Source organism: Rhincodon typus, chromosome 39 (genome assembly GCF_021869965.1).
Source record: "Rhincodon typus isolate 14 chromosome 39, sRhiTyp1.1, whole genome shotgun sequence".
NCBI lineage: Eukaryota > Metazoa > Chordata > Chondrichthyes > Orectolobiformes > Rhincodontidae > Rhincodon > Rhincodon typus.
The window spans coordinates 15,914,663-15,934,455 of NC_063370.1; the positions used below are offsets into that span (position 1 = coordinate 15,914,663).

A 19,793-nucleotide genomic window follows, 5' to 3' on the forward strand; every position below is an offset into this window, starting at 1 on the left:
ACTGAAGTTGCTGGAAAAGCTCAGCGGGTCTGGCAGTGTCTGTGAAGAAAAATCAGAGTTAACATTTTGGATCCTGTGACCCTTCCTCAGAACAGGTCCCGAAACATTAAATCTGATTTTTTCATCACAGATGCTGCCAGACCTGTTGAGCTTTTCCAGTAACTTCTGTTTTTGTTCCTGATTTACAACATCTGCAGTTCTTTCGGTTTTTATTAGTATTTGAATCACAGGAGGGATGATGATGAAAGGGGACATGGAAGCCAGGGATCACCTAATAACACTTGCACTACTTGCAACTCCTTCCATTACCATAATGGTAACTCAAGCCATCCTGGGCAGAAATGTGCACTGCTACTGTTACATTGGCTGCGTCCATTCCTCATTCTCTTCCTTGTCTTCTAAATATATTGTACGCTCTACACCTTGCTATTCCTGAAGGTCCAGATCTCAGTGGATTTGTTGGCCAAGGAGGTATATCATGCCACATCCAAACAGGTTGGATAAAAGCATTTTTTGAAATTAAGTCAGCACACCACAAACATCACGGAGATCCTAATGGTCCTTATCGAAGGGCTCCTCCAAGTCTATTGAAGCAGCAGATCTGTAACTTCATTGTGTGAATTGCTTGCTGAGTGATACATCTGCTTGTCATATGGCTTTCATTTTTAGAGTCATAGAGTTATACAACACGGAAACAGACCCTTCGGTCCAACTCATCCATGTCAACCAAATATCCTAAACTGATCTAGTCCCATTTGCCAGCATTTGGCCCATATCCTTTTGAACCCTTCCTATTCACGTACCTATCCTGATGCCTTTTAAATGCTGTAATTGTACCAGCCTCCACCACCTCATCTGGCTGCTCCTTCCATACACACACCACCCTCTGCATGAAAAGTTACCCATTAGGTCCCTTTTAAAATCTCTCCCCTCTCACCTTAAACCTATGCCCTCTAGTTTTGGACTCCCCTACCCTGGGGAAATGACCTTGGTTGTTCACCTTATCTATACCCCTCATGATTTTATAAACCTCCATAGGGTCACCCTTCAGCCTCCGATGCTCCAGAGAAAATAGTCCCAGCCTATTGAGCCTCTCCCTATAGCTCAAACCCTCCAACCCCAGCAACATCCTTGTAAATCTACACCATATACACTGCAGCAGTTGAAGGAGGATGCTCATCACCACCTTTACAAGGGCAGTTAGGGATAAGAAATAAATGGCAGCCCAGCCAGTGACCCCCATGAACAAGAAATAGAAAAAGCCTAGTGGTAATGCCTAGTGGTAAGGTCTTTTAATCTAGAAGCCCTTGTTAATGCTTCGGGAACTTGGGTTCAAATCCCACCACAGTGGCTAGTGGAAGTTAAATACAATAAATAAAGCTGGTCCTTCAAGATTATGACAACTATCATGATTGGATGGAAAAACCCATTCACTTCAGTCAAATAAAAACAAAGCGCTCAAGATCTGAAATACAGACAGAGAGTGTGTAGAAACTCAGCAGGTCTGGTAGTGTCTGTGGACAGAGGAACAGAGTTAATGTTTCGATTCCAGTATGATCATTTGCTTCACTAATCTGCCATCCTTACATGGTCTGGCCCACAGCAATTTGGTTGATTCTTAACTGCCCTCAGAAATGACAAAGCAATTCATTCAATTTACGGGCAATTAGGGAAAGTCAACAAATGCTGGCCTTACCAGTAATAGGGTGTAAATTGTTTCAGAGAGAGTAGGAACTCCAGCATCTGCAGTTCCTACTATCTCTTACCAGTAATACCCGTATCCCATGAATAAGTAAAGGTAAAATGGGGGCAGTGCACTAACCAATATTTATTCCTAAATTTATTCCTAAATCAACGTTGAAAAACCAAATTATCTGGTCATCATCATATGGCTTTTTGTACCGCGATCATGCTTCAGGGCCGCATGATGGCTCAGTGGTTAGTACTGTTGCCTCACAGCACCAGGTACCTGGGTTTGAATCCACCCTCAAGCAACTGTCTGCGTGGAGCCTGCACGTTGTCCCTGTGTCTGTGTGGTTTCCGTTGGGTGTTCTGGTTTTCTTCCAGAGTCCAAAGGTGTGCAGGTTAGGTGGACTGGCCATGCTAAATTGTCCATAGTGTGCAGGGATGTGTAGGTTATCCATGGTAAATGCAGGTTTACAGGGACAGAGTGGGATGTCCTTCAACAGTCAGTGCAGACTCAATGGGCTGAATCCACTGTAGAGATTCAATGTTTCACCAGGTATTGCATTGGCTGTAAAGTGTTCTGGGGTGTCCTGAGATAGTGAAAGGTGCAAATTAAATGAAAGCCTTTCCTTATTTTTGCTGCTGTTGTTGTCCTTCAATGTTTTCAGTCCCTGTATTCCTCTGGATAGCTGACACTCTACACAGATAAAAAGATGGGGTTGCCAGCAATGCATCAATATTTGCAATCAGCTCCCCATGCACTGTCTGAAGTGTTCTGAGTCATCACCAGAGTTTCCAGATCACACCTCAGCAACCCTTAGATACATGGATACCAGATAGAAGTGGAGACGGAGAGTCTAGAGGGGCAAGTGTGGGTGCCTACCCCTGTCAAGTGAAGGCATATCGGCAGCATTATATTCTCAGACACAACTGTGGGTATCATTGGCCCAAGCAGAGCAAGAGAACACCCTGCAGTTTCCAATGCTAACCCATTGGGGAGTCCCCTCAGAGTGGCAGCTTCTCCCCCAGGTGTCAGCAACTCTAACTGGCAATTGGGTAAACCCTCAAGGGATCTGTTCCCCTCAAGCTTTTTGATTCAGGGTTTACTTTTGGCCAAACATGCCGCATGTGCCTACACAACAATTGTCACTGCACATCATTGTTATTGTCAAGGTGTTCTGAATGGTTTGTGGGATGTAACTGGAATCTATATCAATGCAAATCCATCTGCTGTAGCTTCCGACAGGTTTTTGCTTTGTTTTAAGACTTACATTACCGCAATTGATCAGGAAGGCTCCATGTAGTGTGACATTCTCAGCCATGAGTTGAATCAACGCTGGTGTCTTCATTGTCCCCTTTCCCATCTCCATGGAGTCATTGTCCGCAGGCTCTGTGTTCATTGCTTGGGTTTCTCAATGCTCAAAACTGTCACCTTTACTTGGCTGGGTGATTCCAATGTCCAGCACCAAGTGTGGCACGGTAGCAGCACTACTGACCAAGCTGGTCGGGTCCTAAGGGTTATAGCTGCTAAACTGGGTCTGTGATAGGTGGTGAGGGAACCAACAAGAGGGAAAACATACTTGACCTCATCCTTACCAAAGTATAGGCTGCAAATGCATCTGTCCCTGACATTATCGGTAAGAGTGACCACCGCACGGTCCTTGTGGGGACGAAGTCCTGCCTTCACATTGAGAATACCCTCCATTGTGTTGTGTGGGACTATCATCGTGCTAAATGGGACTGACTTCAAACAGATCTAGCAACTCATGACTGAACATCCATGAGGTGCTGTGGGCCACCAATAGCAGCGGAATTGTACTCCAACACAATCTGTAATCTCATGGTCCGGCATGTCTCCTGCTCAACCATTACCATCAAGCCAGGGGATCAATCGCAGTTCAATGAAGAGCACAGGAAGGCATATCAGGAGGAACATCACGCATAGCTAGAAATGAGGTGTCAATCTAGTGAAACTACCAAATAGGACTACTTGTGTGCCAAACAACATAAGCAGAAAGTGATAGACAGAGCTAAGCAATCCCACAACCAATGGATCAGATCTGTGCTCTGCAGTCCCTGCACATCCAGTTGTGAATAGTGGTGGATGATTAAACAACTCATTGGAGAAAGAAGCTCCACCAAAATCCCCATCCTCAATGATGGAAAAGACCAATACATCCATGCAAAAGATAAGGCTGAAGCATTTGCAACAATATTCAGCCAGAAATGCCAAGTAGATGATCCATCTCAGCCTCCTCCATTGGTCCCCAGCTTCTCAGATGCCAGTCTTCAGCCAATTCGATTCATTTCACATGATATCAAGAAACAGTTGGATGCACTAGATACTACAAAGGCCTTGGGGCCTGACAACATTCATCAAAAGTCATGAAGACTCATGCTCCAGAACTTGCCACTCCTTTAGCCAAGCTGTTCCAGTTCAATTACAACACTGGCATCTACCCGACAATGTGGAAGATTGCCCAGATATGTCACATACATAAAAAGGAGGACAAATCCAATCTGGCCAATTACCGCCCCATCAGTCTACTTTTGATCATCAGTAAAGTGATGCAAAGTTTCATCAACAGTGCTCTGAAGTAGTGCCAGCTCAGCACTAACCTGCTCACTGGCACCCAATTTGGGTTCCGCCAGGGCCATTCAGCTTCTGAGCTCATTACAGCCTTCATTCAAACATAGACAAAAGTGCTGAATTCAGAGATGAAGTGAGAGTGACAGCCCAAGGACACAATTGACTGAGTGTGACATCAAGCAGCCTTAGCAAAACTGGAATCAATGGGAATCAGAGAGCAAACTCTCCACTTTTATAGTCATACCTGGCACATAGGAAGACAGTTGAGATTGTTGGAGTTCAGTCATTTCAGCTCCAGGATATTTCTGCATGAGATCCTCAGGGTAGTGTCCTAGGCCCAACATCTTCAGCTGCTTCATCAATCACCTTCCCTCCATCGTAAGTTCAGAAATGGGAATGTTCGCTGATGATTGCACAATGATCAACACCATTCACAACGCCTCAGATACTGAAGCAGTTCATGTTCAATTGCAACAAGATCTGGACAATATCCAAGCTTGGGCTGATAGGTGGCAAGTAACATTCACGCCGTACAATGTCAGACAATGACCATCTCCAATAAGAGACAATCTAATCACTTCCCCATGACATGCAATGGTGTTACTATCACCGAATTCCCCATTATCAACATCCTTGGGGTCACCATTGACTAGAAATTCAGTTGGATTCAGCATGTAAATACAATGGCTAAAAGGCCAGGTCAGAGGCGAGAAATACACAGCGATTGATATGCCTCCTGATTCTCGAAAGTCTATCCACAACCTACAAGGCACAGATTAGAAGTGTGATGGAATATTCTCCACTTGCCTGGATGGGTGCAGCTCCAGCAACACTCAAGGGGCTTGACACTGCCCAGGACAAAGCAGCCTGCTTGATTGACACCATATCCACAAGCATCCTCTCCTCCTACCAACAATCCTCATTAGCAGCAGTGTGTACTATCTGCAAGACACATTGCAGAAATTCACCAAAGGTCCTTAGACAGCACCTTGCAAACCCTTGACCACTTTCATCTAGAAGGACAAGGGCAGCAGATATTTGGGAACACCATCACCTGCAAACTCCCCACCAAGCCACTCACCGTCCTGACTTGGAAACATACTGCTGTTCCTTATCTGTAACTGGGTCAAAATCCTGGAACACCATTCCTAATGGCACTGTGGGTCTGCCTATAGTACATGAACTGTAGCAGTTCAAGAAGGCAGCTCAGCACCACCTTCTTAACAGCAAGTAGGGACGGGCAATAAATCCTGGCCAGCCAGTGATTCCCTTAGCTCACAAGTGACTAAAACAAAAAAAAGATGGGTACCAGTTATCTGTGAGCATCCAGTTGGAATGTTTGCTTTGCTCAGGGACAGTGAACTGGGCAAGAAAAAAAAATCATGGCAGTTTTCCATGAATCTTGTGTACAGTTGTCTTTTTGTATTTGCACATTGATGGAGTCGAAGCCTTTCTGGTTCATTGATGATCTGACTGTCTAATGGTCACATGCCACACGTGTGTAGCCTATAATGTGCTGCACCTGGGGAAAACCACCCAACACTGCAAACCTGAGCACTTGCTCATTCTGACATAATTGGTGGTAAAGTGGACATTGATAACAAACATTGCATCAGTACGATGCGTTTGTGTCCAGCTCACTGCAAGATCCTGCAATATCTGTAGTACAGCAGGATACTGAGATAAAAAGGTTGAGTGTGGTGGTGACCACCACAGCTACTTGGCAGCATCTCTGATGTGAGACCCCAAGCATCCTGAGGCACTGCTGCTCCAACATGTCCAGGAAGCTGATCATTTTCCTGTACAGCCTGTGCTGTGGCTATCATCTCCTATAAGCTGCCCTCATCCCATTTCTCCTGTAGAGAGGTAGATTTGTGAGGAGAAAGATGCTGCTACTGCTCCTACCCCTTTTGGTAGTGTCCTGCTGCTAGTGTTGTTGATGCTGCTGGTCATTTGGCCCCCATCTGAGGTGCAACCTAAAACAGCATGGAGACACCTACTCATAGCTGCAAAGTGGAAATTCAACACACAAACGTACACAGTAATGGCAGTCGCTTTTAAGGTAGTAAAAATAGTCTCTCAGTATAAGCACTACAAGCAAGTGCTTTCCCATAATTAGGCAAGCAATCAGTGGTGAGGTTTTGGTACTTGAAGGGAATATTTGTCAGTCATTTCTTCACTTCTGAATTGCCAATGTGCTCTCATCTTGTTTTCATTTGGGTGTTCCAGAACATCTGGTGAATTGTATGCACATACAGTATAATCTACAAATACTAGTTAATACTGTTCTCCGTGATTCATAGCATATTGCGGTTGCTGATGGGCCTGGCCTGAGACTCAATTTTCCAGCATTGTTTTTTGTTTCAGATCTCCAGCATCTGCAGCATTTTGCTTTTATTTGAAATGTTTTTGATTGTTTAAGTCTGAATATTGTACTTATCAAGTATTATTGTTTGAATATCATATGAAGTGTAACATCGGTGTTTCTTTCAGCATCACAGCAGGCAAACTAAAAGAAATCTAGCCCAGAAGTGTTTGAATTTTCCTGAATCTATCAACATCTTAACAGCCTAACTCTAATTAATATTCAGTTGTGGTGACACATGATAATGCATACGCATATTATACCATGTTATAGGACCAAGAATTGTATTTCTTTCAAAAGTTTTGGCACACATTCCATTGTTTCTAATAAATGTGAGAGGAAATAGAATAATTTTAGAGTCATAAGTAAGAACCATGAAGTTTATTTCCACGGTTCATTTTTTTCCCTTCTGCTGTTGATGTTGACCTGCTGTGCAACAGCAGGTGACTGAGAGAACAAGACAGCACCTTGCTCTCAGATCTGTCAATGTTGCTGTCTAACCACTGGATGGAAATGTGCATGAGGGTTACAAAAGATATTCCATTTACCCCAGTAGTCACATCATTAATTAATCTGTCCCTGATCAGACAGATTCAGGCAGGATTGAGAAATCACTATCATAGACAGCTTGGAGCTTGTAAAACTATTCATGCAGTCATTGTGATAGACCCTACTTACCAAAACTTAAAAGTACTGTTAGTAGTCAGACTTGGCCAGTACTTGTGCAGATCGGTCCAAAGATTCTGAAATAGAGTAACAATAAAGTTAAAAGTTTAATTGAAAATCTGATTTCCATTTTTATCATTGATGTTCCATGCACAAAAATTGCAAAAGTATGGCAACTGCATCAAACATTTTGGTTTATAAGTATAGTGTAAGAGTGAACAAAATAAAAACTGAGATGAATTAAGTATTCGCTTGTGTCCTGTTCCTTTTAGGACTTTGGAATAGAATTTGTATGCATTTTTAACATAAGAGGAAATAGATCCAAACTTAGAAATTCTACAATTATTGTGAATAAAGTGATAATGTCCATGAGGCTGATGAAGTATTTTCAGCCTAAGAGAAACATTACTTTGGAAATAAACTTTTTCTTCCCAAAAATATAGTTCATTCATAAAATTTGCAAACAAAAACACTTTGTTTTGAACATTATGGGACCCATATGATAATTCAACTTGCGCGACTATGACAGTGTTCATATTTAGCAAATACATTCCATGTCAAGTATGCAACCCAATGGTAAAAAATGTAAAATTACAAATAGCGTGTGAAGTTCTCTGTATAACATCTTCACTCTAAAGTGCCGCATTAAATTTTTAATACTCTTGATTTATAACATGCATGCTTTGTGAGGCACACGGCCTGACAGATATTACAGTTTCCAGACCCTCAGTATACTGTGGCTGAAAGTTCTCAGACAATGATCATTCTCCATTGCATCTCTGCAGTGGTTGCTCCAAGCTTCAGTGTGTCCCTCCCGAGATGCTCCGGACACAAGAGACAGGCTACAGTCCAGTACACGCCGCCTGTGTCAGAGTCTGAATCAGAGGATCCAGACCTGAGGTGAAACATTGCAGAAAAACTACAAGAAAAAGGCCAGGCCTACAACTCTGGACTACAAAATCCTTGATTGGGGTCATTAACCCGGGCCAATCTGGAAGCCCGGGCCCACCAGTATTAACACGGAATGTAGAATCTCCTCCATTCAGGGGACTGACTCTGAGCTGGCTGGCCACAACCAGTGTACTGTGCACAACTAAACACAGGGTGACTTGGTGACAGGATAATGGCCTCTGTGCAGTTATTTCACATCCTTCATAGAATGATAGAATCCCTACAGTGTGGAAGCAGACCATTCAGCCCAAATGTCCACACCAACCCTCCAAAGAGCATCCCATCCAGACCCATCCACCTATTCTATCCCTGTAACCCTACATTTCCCATGATGGCTCAGTGGTTAGCACTGCTGCCTCACAGCGTCAGGGACCTGGGTTTAATCCCACCCCCTGGGTGACTGTCTGTGTGGAGTTTGCACATTCTCCCCATGTCTGTGTGGGTTTCTTCCAGGTGCTCCGGTTTCCTCCCACAGTCCAAAGATGTGCAGGTTAGGCAGATTGGCCATGCTAAATTGCCCGTAGCGTTCAGGGATGTGTAGCTTAGGTGGGTTATAAGGGGATGGGACTAGGTGGGATGCTCCAAGTGTTGTTGTGGACTTGTTGGGCCGAAGGGCCTGTTTCCACACTGCAGGGTTTCTATGTTCTACTAATTCATCTAGCCTACAAATCCCTATGGGCAATTTAGCACGGCCAGTCCAACTAACCTGAACATCTTTGGACTGTGGGAGGAAACTGGAGCATCCTGGAGGAAACCCACGCAAGCACAGGGAGAATGTGCAAACTGCACACAGACAGTCACCCAAGGGTAGAATCAAACCCAGGTCCCTGGCGCTCTGAGACTGCAGTGCTAATCACTGAGCCACCATGCTGTTCCTTACCACCACCTGATCCACCAGAACATTGAGGTCTCTGATGGCAAACCAAAGTGCTTCTCTGGACCATTTTCTTGGTGATAACTATGCAGGACCACAGTGCAAAAAACAATTCCTGGGTTGCAGCATCTAAAGTGCTGCCCAGCTGCGGTCTAAAGATGGCACTAGCGGCGTGAACGTCACAAAATCCCAGTTTCAGCGAACACTTCCACCTCTCCAGCTGCACAACACCATGAGACGGGCACCGAGGAGATTCTTTGCATAATTGATGAAATGAGTACAGAAGATTGCATGTGAAAAGTTGCCATGCTTCATGGCAAACCGGGGACATGTATCTCATTCTAGTAAACACTTGCCAAGAAATGGGAATTTCAATCCTTTGATTCATCTTTTAACTTGTACAATATCTACCAATCCAATAGCCAATTATCAGAAATTCTGATATGTGGTTAGTGTTTATTTCCAAAACATTCATCATTATCCATTTACACTGATGAATTTTGTATATTGGAATTCTTGAATTTTGTTTGATCCTCAGTGATAATGGTGTGATATATTCACTGTCAAATCTCTTGACTGCTGTGACAAAAATACAGTTTACATTTTTCTCTTAGAAACTTCTGCCAAACTGAGATTCTTGTAAGTTCAGATGTTAGTATTTGGGTTCCACAGTTCAAATCAATGCAAAATCTCTACCGCTCACAACAGAGCTAAGCTTTCTGTGGTGATATAGATAGGCTATTGACACTGATTCTTGTTTTAACTCAACTTTTTAAAAACTTAAATGTTAGTTTATTTAAATTATTTATTCTCCCCATGTCAACTGTGGCTGTATATTATCACACTTGCCACCAAATCACAAGGATCCAGCTAGAAATCCCACTCCAGGGCTTGAGTACAGAAGTCCATGCTGACACTCCAGTACAGCACTGAGGGAGCACCGCAATAACAAAGATGTGATATTTCAGATGAGACCATAAACCAAAGCTCCATTGCTTGGATAAGTAAATTTAAAATATCCCATGGATCTATTTTGAAAAAGAGTAGGGGAGATCTCTTTGGCTTTTTGGTGAATATTCATCCCTCAAAAACAGAACATCTGGACATTAATTCCCTTTTTTTTTAGTTCTTTAATGAGCCTAAATTAGCTGCTGCATTTTCTGCAAGGTAACACTGACTGTTAGTCAAAAGTTACTTCATTTGCTGTAAAGCACTTTGAGGCATCCAGTGGTTATGAAAAGTAATATGTAAATGTAAACCATCTCATCCATCAGCACCTCCAGATCTCTGTCAGTGAATTAAAATACTTTTCTGGGCCATTTCCTTGGGGACAACAGTATCATATAATTGTTCATCACTGCGAGGTGTGTCATGGCAGAAGAAGTGTCATGAACACATTATTTGATTATTTTTCCTTACCCCAATTTCTTTTTGAGCTAATTTCCAAGTAAGATTGCAGAATTCTTTCCCATCTGGCCTGGAATTAAATAAAAGTTATGTATTTAATTCTGGATAGCTGTTGAGGCCAGTGAAGCACATATATAATAGTCAACTCATTCAATTTTATTTGAGAAGTGGCATGGTGGCTCAGTGGTTAGAATTGCTGCCTCACAGTGCCAGGGACCCAGGTTCAATTCCACCTTTGGGCAACTGCCTGTGTGGAATTTGCACATTCTCCCCGTTTCTGCCGGGTGGCCCAGTTTCCTCCCACAATCCAAAAATATACAGGTTAGGTGGATTGCCCATGCTAAATTGCCCATAACCTTCAGGGATGTGTCGGCTAAGTGTTTTAGCCATGGGTAAAGGGATGGGTCTGGATAGGATGCTGTTCAGAGGGTTGGTGTGGACTTGTTGGGCTGAATGGCCTACTATAGGGATTCTTCTAGGATTCTAGAGAAATCCAATACATCAAATAAAATTGTGAGTCCAACCATCTCAATTTGGCCAGAACAAACAAATTCAGCAATCAATCGAAGTCAACACATTGTACCCAGATAAACATGTACAATACTGTTAAACGATTGTTTAAAAACGCTATACAATTTTTTCTAATCAACCTTCTTCCTACAGGTATTTCTGCTATAACACATTTCGTAACCGCAAATTGGCCGTAACGCGATTGATGAATAATGGATGCTGTTTGGATAATGTGAACTTTCTACTGTACAGTATAGCAATATTTTATAACGATTTCCCTATAATGTGATTTTCTATGGCACAAGGTCGCACAAGAATGCAACTAACATGTTATAGGAGAAATTTTCCCACTCAAAGACTGAGATCCTATGTCAGGTCATGATAATTGGGAAATCTCCAGGCTTGCTTCACCACCTTGGGAAAAAGTGCCACAAGTGGTATGTTCTTTATAACTGGCGTGGGGAAGCAGGTGTGGGATGGAGTTCAGACATAAGTTCATACATAAGGAGCAAGAGGGTAACTAGAGAAAGGGTTGGCCCACTCAAGGACAAAAGAGGGAAGTTATGCGAGGAGTCAGAGAAAATGAGTGAGATTCTTAATGAGTACTTTGCGTCGGTATTCATCGAAGAGAGGGACATGACGGATGTTGAGGTTAGGGATAGGTGTTTGATTACTCTAGGTCAGATCGGCATAAGGAGGGGGGAAGTGTTGAGTATTCTAAAAGGCAGTAGGGTGGAGAAGTCCCCAGGTCCGGTTGGGATCTATCCCAGGTTACTGAGGGAAGCAAGAGAGGAAATAGCTGGGGCCTTAACAGATGTCTTTGCAGCATCCTTGAGCACGGGTGTGGTCCCGGAGGACTGGAGAATTGCTAATGTTGTCCCCTTGTTTAAGAAGGGTAGCAAGGATAATCCAGGTAATTATAGACTGGTGAGCCTGACGTCAGTGTTGGGGAAGCTGCTGGAGAAGATACTGAGGGATAGGATCTATTTACATTTGGAAGAAAATGGGCTTATTAGTGATAGGCAGCATGGTTTTATGCAGGGAAGGTCATGTCTTACCAACTTGAAAGAATTCTTTGAGGAAGTTGATAGATGAGGGAAGGGCTGTAGATGTCATATACATGGACTTCAGTAAGGCGTTTGATAAGGTCCCATGGTAGGCTGATGGAGAAAGTGAAGTCGCATGGGGTCCAGGGTGTACTAGCTAGATGGATAGAGAACTGGCTGGGCAACAGGAGACAGAGAGCTGTAGTGGAAAGGAGTTTCTCAAAATGGAGAACTGTGACCAGTGGTGTTCCACAGGGATCTGTGTTGGGACCACTGTTGTTTGTGATATACATAAATGATCTGGAGGAAAGTATAGATGGTCTGATTAGCAAGTTTGCAGATGACACCAAGATTGGTGGAGTAGCAGATAGTGAAGGGGACTGTCGGAGAATGCAGCAGAATATAGATAGGTTGGAGAGTTGGGCGGAGAAATGGCAGATGGAGTTCAATCCAGGCAAATGCGAGGTGATGCATTTTGGAAGATCCAATTCAAGAGCGAACTATACGGTAAATGGAAAAGCCCTGGGGAAAATTGATGCACAGAGAGATCTGGGTGTTCAGGTCGATTGTAACCTGAAGGTGGCAATGCAGGTCGATAGAGTGGTCAAGACGGCATATGGCATGCTTTCATTCATCGGATGGGTTATTGAGTACAAGAGTTGGCAGGTCATATTACAGTTGTATAGGACTTTAGTTCGACCACATTTGGAATACTGCGTACAGTTCTGGTCACCACATTACCAAAAAGATGTGGATGCTTTGGAGAGGGTCCAGAGGAGGTTCACCAGGATGTTGCCTTGTATGCAGGGTGCTAGCTATGAAGAGAGGTTGAGTAGATTAGGATTATTTGCATTAGAAAGACGGAGGTTGAGGGGGGACCTGATTGAGGTCTACAAAATCATGAGAGGTATTGACAGGGTGGATAGCAAGAAGCTTTTTCCCAGAGTGGGGGACTCAATTACTAGGGGTCACGATTTCAAGGTGAGAGGGGAAAAGTTTAAGGGAGATATGCGTGGAAAGTTTTTTATGCAGAGGGTAGTGGGTGCCTGGAATGTGTTGCCAGCGGAGGTGGTAGAGGCGGGCACGATATCGTCATTTAAGACGTATCTAGACAAATACATGAATGGGTAGGGAGCAGAGGGATACAGATCGTTGGAAAATAGGCGACAGGTTTAGATAGAGGGTCTGGATTGGTGCAGGCTTGGCGGGTGAAGGGCCTGTTCCTGTGCTGCAATTTTCTTTGTTCTTTGTTCTTTGAAATAATGCTACGGAACAAGTAAACCAGAGCCGCAGGCTAAGGTTCTTAGTAACAAGGATCAGAACAAAATTTAGGAATTTGAGAGTTTCACTAGTTTCAGAGTTGGGGGATGATAACATACAAAAATCCTTGAAACAACGTTAGCCACTGGTGAAGTTCCGGAAGACTGGAGGGTGGCTAATGTTGTTCCATTGTTTAAGAAAGGTAGCAAAGACAAGCCAGGGAACTACAGGCAGTCAGCCTGACATCAGTGGTAGGCAAGTTATTGGAGAGGATACTGAGGCTCAGGATCAACCAACATTTGGATAGTCAAGGTGTGATTAGGGGTAGTCAGCATAGATTTGTGCATGGGAACTCATTGTCTGACAAATCATTTAGAGTTTTTTGAAGAGGCAACCAAGAGGATGGATGAGGTTAGGGCAGTGGATGTTGTCTATATGGACTTTAGTAAGGCATTTGACAAGGTCCTGCACAGTAGGCTAGTCATGAAAGTTAGGTCGCATGGGATCCAGGGAGAGCTAACTAATTGGATTCAAAATTGGCTCAATGGTAGGAAGCAGAGGGTGATGTTTGAAGGTTGTTTCTCAGACTGGAGGCCTGTGTCACAGGGGTCGGTGCTAGGACCTTTTCTGTTTGTTATTTACATAAATGATCTGGATGTCAATGTACAAGGCATGATTAGTATGTTTGCGGATGATACAAAATTCAGAGGTATCGCTGATAGCAAAGAAAGTTATCAAAAATTACAGAGGGATCTTGATCAGAATGGGAAGTGGGCTGAGGATTGTGAAATGCAATTCAATACAGATAAGTGCGAGATGTTGTACTTTGGAAAGTCGACCCAAGGTATGACTTATACAGTAAATGTTAAGGTCCTGAGGAGTGTCGTAGAACAGAGAGACCTAGGAGTACAAGTACACAGTTCATTGAAAGCAGCATCACAGGTGGACAGGGTGGTGAAGAAGGTATTTAGCATGCTGGCCTTCATTGGTCGAGGCATTGAGTAAAGGAGTTGGGATGTTATGTTATAATTGTATAAGTTGTTGGTGAGGTCGCACTTGGAATATTGTGTACAGTTTTGGTCACCTTATTATAGGAAAGACCTAGTTAAACTGGAAAGTGTACGAAGAAGATTTACGAGGATGTTGCCAGGACTAGTTGGCCTGAGTTATAGGGAGACATTGGCCAGGATAGGACTTTATTCCTTGGAACGTAGGAGAATGAGAGGTGACCTTATTGACGTAAAATCGGGAGGAGTGTAGATCAGATGAATGCATATTGTCTTTTTACCAGGGATGGGGAATTAAAGACTGCAGGGCATTGATATAAGGTGAGAGGGGATAGATTTAAGGAGGATCTGAGGTGCAACTGCTTCACACAGAGAGTCGTGCGTATATAGAAAGGGCTGCTGGAGAAAATGGTTGAAGCAGGTACAATAGCAACATTTTAAAAACATTTGGATAGATACATGGATGGGAAGGGTTTAGAGGGATATGGACCAAATGCAGGCAATTGGAACTAGCTGAGTGGGCACCATAGTCAGCATGGACCAGTTTGGGCGGAATGCCTGTTTCCATGCTGTATTACTCTATGACTCTATGACTGGTCATTCCTTACAAAATAGCCAGAATCAATCATTTATTAGCACAGATGTAGTGTTGAGTGAAATACCCTTGTTGTTAAGTAGACTGTGAATGAAGACAGCACAGATGAAATTGGATGTGGAAAATGACGAAGCTATTGTAATTTGTGAAAACCTGTGAATTTGACATTTAGACAGTCAGGACACAATTGTATTTCATTAATAGAGTATAACGTCTCTACGAAAGAAATTAAAGAAGCTGTATTGACACCAGGGGTAGAAATTTTAGAAGTCAATAATTCAATTTTGTTAGTTACATAGACAATTTACCCACCTGTCTTCTAAAAGATTAAAACTTTTTAGTGAAGGATGAAGAAATAAAGGATTGATATACAATCAGCTAATACAAGAGACAGTGATAGATTTGAGATTACTGAGTAATATCAGAGGACATCGTGCCCTATTAGTGAGCCTCCCCTTGGCCAGAGACTCTAAAGACGTAGTAGCTATAAATTTAAAAGGTATGAAATAAAGAAAAGAAATGCATTTTACATTTTTTGATTTGGAAGCTAGATTTTGTCTGTCAACAATAGTACATAGTAAAAATAAGAAAATTATTGTGGATAAGGTAATGGATTTGGTCCGCCAGCAAAGTTTCTCGCTTATAATTGATGGGTGGGGTGGCGGGGGCAGTGGGCAGTTTACTAATGATTAATTCAGAGATATCTATGCAATTATGAAAGTAATAATTATGAATACAGCAGCAGAATGCCCTGTAAGAAGTAGGATATGTAAAAGAAAGCATGAGTAATAGACTACATGGTTCATAAAATTTCGGCAGACTGTAAAGCTGCAATAGCATAGGCTGTACAATCTAAGAATTTGTTGGAGATGGTGGGAGGCTATAGTCCATATCAGTTATACAAAACAAAGAACTGCAGATGCTGGAGATCTGAAACAAACAAAAACAGAAATTGATGGAGAAACTCAGCAGGTCTGACAGCATCTGTGAAATGTTAATGTTTTGAGTCCATTGACCCATCTTCAGACTAATATCAAGCTTGCTTCAACCAAACTAAAAAAAATCAAAATAAGCACCTAAATAATTTGGGATTTTATTTGATGTCTATAAAATATTCTGTACACCATTATGTCCAGCAATCATGGATGGCACTGAGTTTACCAGTGGGCACCATATGCCCATTCCCCAAGGCCACTTTATAATATTTTCGACACAATACAGTAAAGTCGCCCTTAATGTTCAAATCTATTGTTTCCAAACCATGAACCAATAGGAAGCCTGCACACATAATGAATGATAATTCAGTGTGGGGACAAGATTCCCTCATATGCCTGTAATAAAATGAAAGAGGACAGATAGATAAATGTGATAGATGGAGACTTCAGATTGACTTCCTGTGCTTAATGTCCTGACACTGGAATTGTGAACTAGGCATCCGAACCGTCTGAACATGAAGCTGATTTCCACTTTGATGGAATAGAAGGCACATAATGGTTGATTTGTAAGGGTCATGTGAAAATATTCTCAATCAGTTTTGCAATATGCCTGTAACAAAATTAAACTGCTAAGCTCTACAGATATTATAATATTTATTTTTAATTACCACAGTCCATGTATCGTCCAGCCATCCACCTGATTTGGAATCTTGCAAAAATGCTTTGAAAAAGTCTAAAAGGATGGGAATAATTATTTTCAGGTTTTTTTTGTATATTTTTCTGCATCATGAATATTCCATTTCGATATCCACCCAGCAGCATTTTTAAATAATTAAACTGTAAATTATTTTTAGAGGTTCAAGTGATAATGTGGTACTATAGCATAATATACTTTTCTAAAATAATTAGAACCATTTCAGAGGAACAATGTTAAGAAGCTGCCACAGAGATTGAGGGAAAGATCAAATCTAATAGAGATAGCTGTTTTGCACGCTTTGCTGCAGGGAGGTGTCACTTCACAATGTTTATCTTTCACACTTAGATCAAAATGAAGAGGATTAAACACACTTTGGGCATATTTCTAACCAAATGAGTTGGTTTGCTGTATCACAGCCTGTAATTTGTACACGATAGTTTTGAATATAGTGACGTTAACCCTTTGTTTTTCGGAAAAGAAAATCTACAGAATCTTATGCCCTCTCCTTTGATGAGTTTGGTGATATTTAATCACGTGGGAGGATGTTGGGTGGGGACCCTAACCCCTTTGTGGTTCCATCCTAGTTAAGCATGTGGCAGGAGGGTCTGTGTGCAGCATTCCCAATGTACTGCCACTTGATGCCCTTAAGTGGCCTAATATTGCTCACTTAAAAATCTTATCCTGCCCCACTGATAGTAACCCCATATAGGGTTGCTTGCGTTTCTGGCAGAGTGAGGGTTGGTCTCGTGTTGTTAGGCACTTGTTGCCTGATTGAGAGTCTTGATGTCAGGAGGAGTGAGGATATGCTAAGATCCACCCCTCCACTCTTGCTGTTCTCTAGACGCCTCTCCCCCGTGAATCCCTCCTCATAACGCTTACCTCCAATATGGGTCACTCTACAATCCTGCCCCTCCAGATAATTTATTTTCGTCAGCAGCTACCATCTCCTGCTGGAACTGCTGAGCAAGAGATATGCTGCCCATGGATATTGATCCCATAGAAAGACTGCAGATGCCTGTTAATTGCCTGATTGGCTCAATTTGGCAGGCAATCCAAGGCAACATAAATCTCTCACTCGCAATCCAGCCAGTGCCTGAGACCCTTGACGCTTCCTTCAAATTCTCCATCATGTTCTTATTGCTTCCTGCCTGCTAGAATAAGTGTATTTTCTACTAACAGGAGAATTTGTGACTAATGGGACTGATTTTTCTGACATCTTTTACTTTGCTAATGTAAACAGCATAACCAGCTAAACACCTGAACTACAATTTTTACAAAAGCCTCAGTACTACATTATAAATGCCATATGTTATAAACCCCCCACAAGTCAAAGTGAATAAATACTAAGTGAAAGAAAGAAATACATTTATGTCTTATTGTATTGACTTTGAGGTAACAGCCCTTATGCTTAACTATAGCAATGTCAACAAAATGTTTAGGACACTCAGCCAGACAGGGACATATGAATCCAAATGGCTAAACTCCTGATCCAAGCAGTAGATTAATGATCATCTTAAAAGCAGAGGCACAGAGGTTTCAGCAGAAAATTCCAGAATGTAGGGCTAATACAGCTGAAAACACAATAGCCAATGGTGGAGCAATTAAAATCAAGGATGCACATTACAACAGTACTGAATTGGAGGACAATGCTAATTACGAAAATTTTAGGGATAGAAGAGATAACAGAAATGGGAGGGAGTTGAAAAGAAGAATCAGAATTTTAAAATTGAGGTGATATCTAACTGGGTGCCAGTGAATGTCAGCAAGCATAGGAATAATGGGTGAAAGAGAATTGATGCAAGAGAAATAATTAAGTTTTTGATGAGCACATTTTTATGAAGGATGGAAGTTAGTTAGCCTCTAATTGACATGAGACCTATGCACAGGTATTTCTGCTATAATGCATGTTTCATTGATGTGAATTGGCTGTAACGCGTTTGATGAATAGTAACCGCTGTTTGGATAACATGAACTTCCTACTGTCAGTATAGTGATTTCCCCATAACATGATTTTCTATAGTGTGAGGTCACACAAGAACGCAACTATCGTATTAAAGGAGAACTCCCTGTATTCCTAAAAGGAAGTACCAGATCCGGTTGGCAGCTAAAGTTTGCAACCATGCCCCGGTCTGCACACTCTCCATAGATAATGTAATCAGAGACTAACTGTATCTGTCGCATTTTGGTAAATATTATTATTGCAACTAAATTTAAGAACCATTGCTGCACCAGGACATACAAGCTGACTGCCAGAGTCTAACATAAGAAGATATTCTGTGAAAAGAGTTAGCATAGTAGAGACTATACATATATTTTTGATTATGAACTGTGAAAAATGAAAGTTTGGAGAATGTATCAAGCGAATTTTTTTTGCAAAGGTCAAAAGTGGAACTGTAATTTTGCTTACTGGTTACACAGAGTTATGTAACCTTTGGAAAGCTGGATTTGATGCAATTGTGAGACAAGAGGGCACCAGGTGCTTTTGTATTTTAAACCTGCATAGCAACAATGTTTAGATTTATTGAGTTGCAGTCTGTTACAGTATTGTGGGAATGCAGTTGAACCCTGACCTCTCAAAAGCCTGCAAGTAAACATAAACCTCTGTTTGGGTACTAGTAACTAATAATCCAATTTAGACATGCAGAATTTGCAGAACCAAAACAGAAATTGCTGGAAAAACTCAGCAGGTCTGGCAGCATGTGGAGAGAAATCAAAGTTAACGTTTCGGGTCTAGTGATCTGTTCTGAAGATTTGGCCTGTATCCCTTTAAACCTTTCCTATCCATCTATGTCCAAATATCTTTTAAATATTGTACCTGTATTGGCCACTATCACTTCCTCTTGCAGCTCATTCCATATATGCACCACCCTCTGTGAATCACAAAGCTGGCATTCAAGCTCAGCAGGTAATAGAAAGATAAATTGAATGTTGGCCTTTATTTCAAAGGAATGGAGTATAAAAGTAGGGAGGTATTGCTGAAGCTATACAAGGCATTGTCAGACACAGCTGGAATACTGCGAATAGTTTTGAGCCCCTTATCTAAGAAAAGATACTTGGTTTTTGGAGGCAGTCCAGAGAAGGTTCACCGGACTGATAGCAGGTATGGAGGAACAGTCTTATGAGGAATGTTTTGAGTAGATTGGGTCTGTATTAGAACATAGAACATAGAACATTACAGCGCAGTACAGGCCCTTCGGCCCTCGA

General features: G+C 42.0%; 1 protein-coding gene across 2 annotated transcripts in view; it reads right to left on the minus strand.

Moving 5' to 3' along the window:
- rnaset2l (ribonuclease T2, like) overlaps window positions 1-19,793 on the minus strand; it is a 54,991-nt gene that overhangs the window by 29,923 nt on the left and 5,275 nt on the right. The window contains exons 4-6 of one of the 2 annotated variants that reach the window (XM_020512416.2): window positions 16,561-16,625; window positions 10,552-10,609; window positions 7,320-7,384 (exon numbers count right to left, since the gene is read on the minus strand). In XM_020512416.2, the coding sequence (XP_020368005.1) occupies window positions 7,320-7,384; window positions 10,552-10,609; window positions 16,561-16,625 (188 nt within the window). The remainder of the gene's footprint in view (window positions 1-7,319; window positions 7,385-10,551; window positions 10,610-16,560; window positions 16,626-19,793) is intronic. The other variant, XM_048618414.1, reaches the window with a different exon arrangement.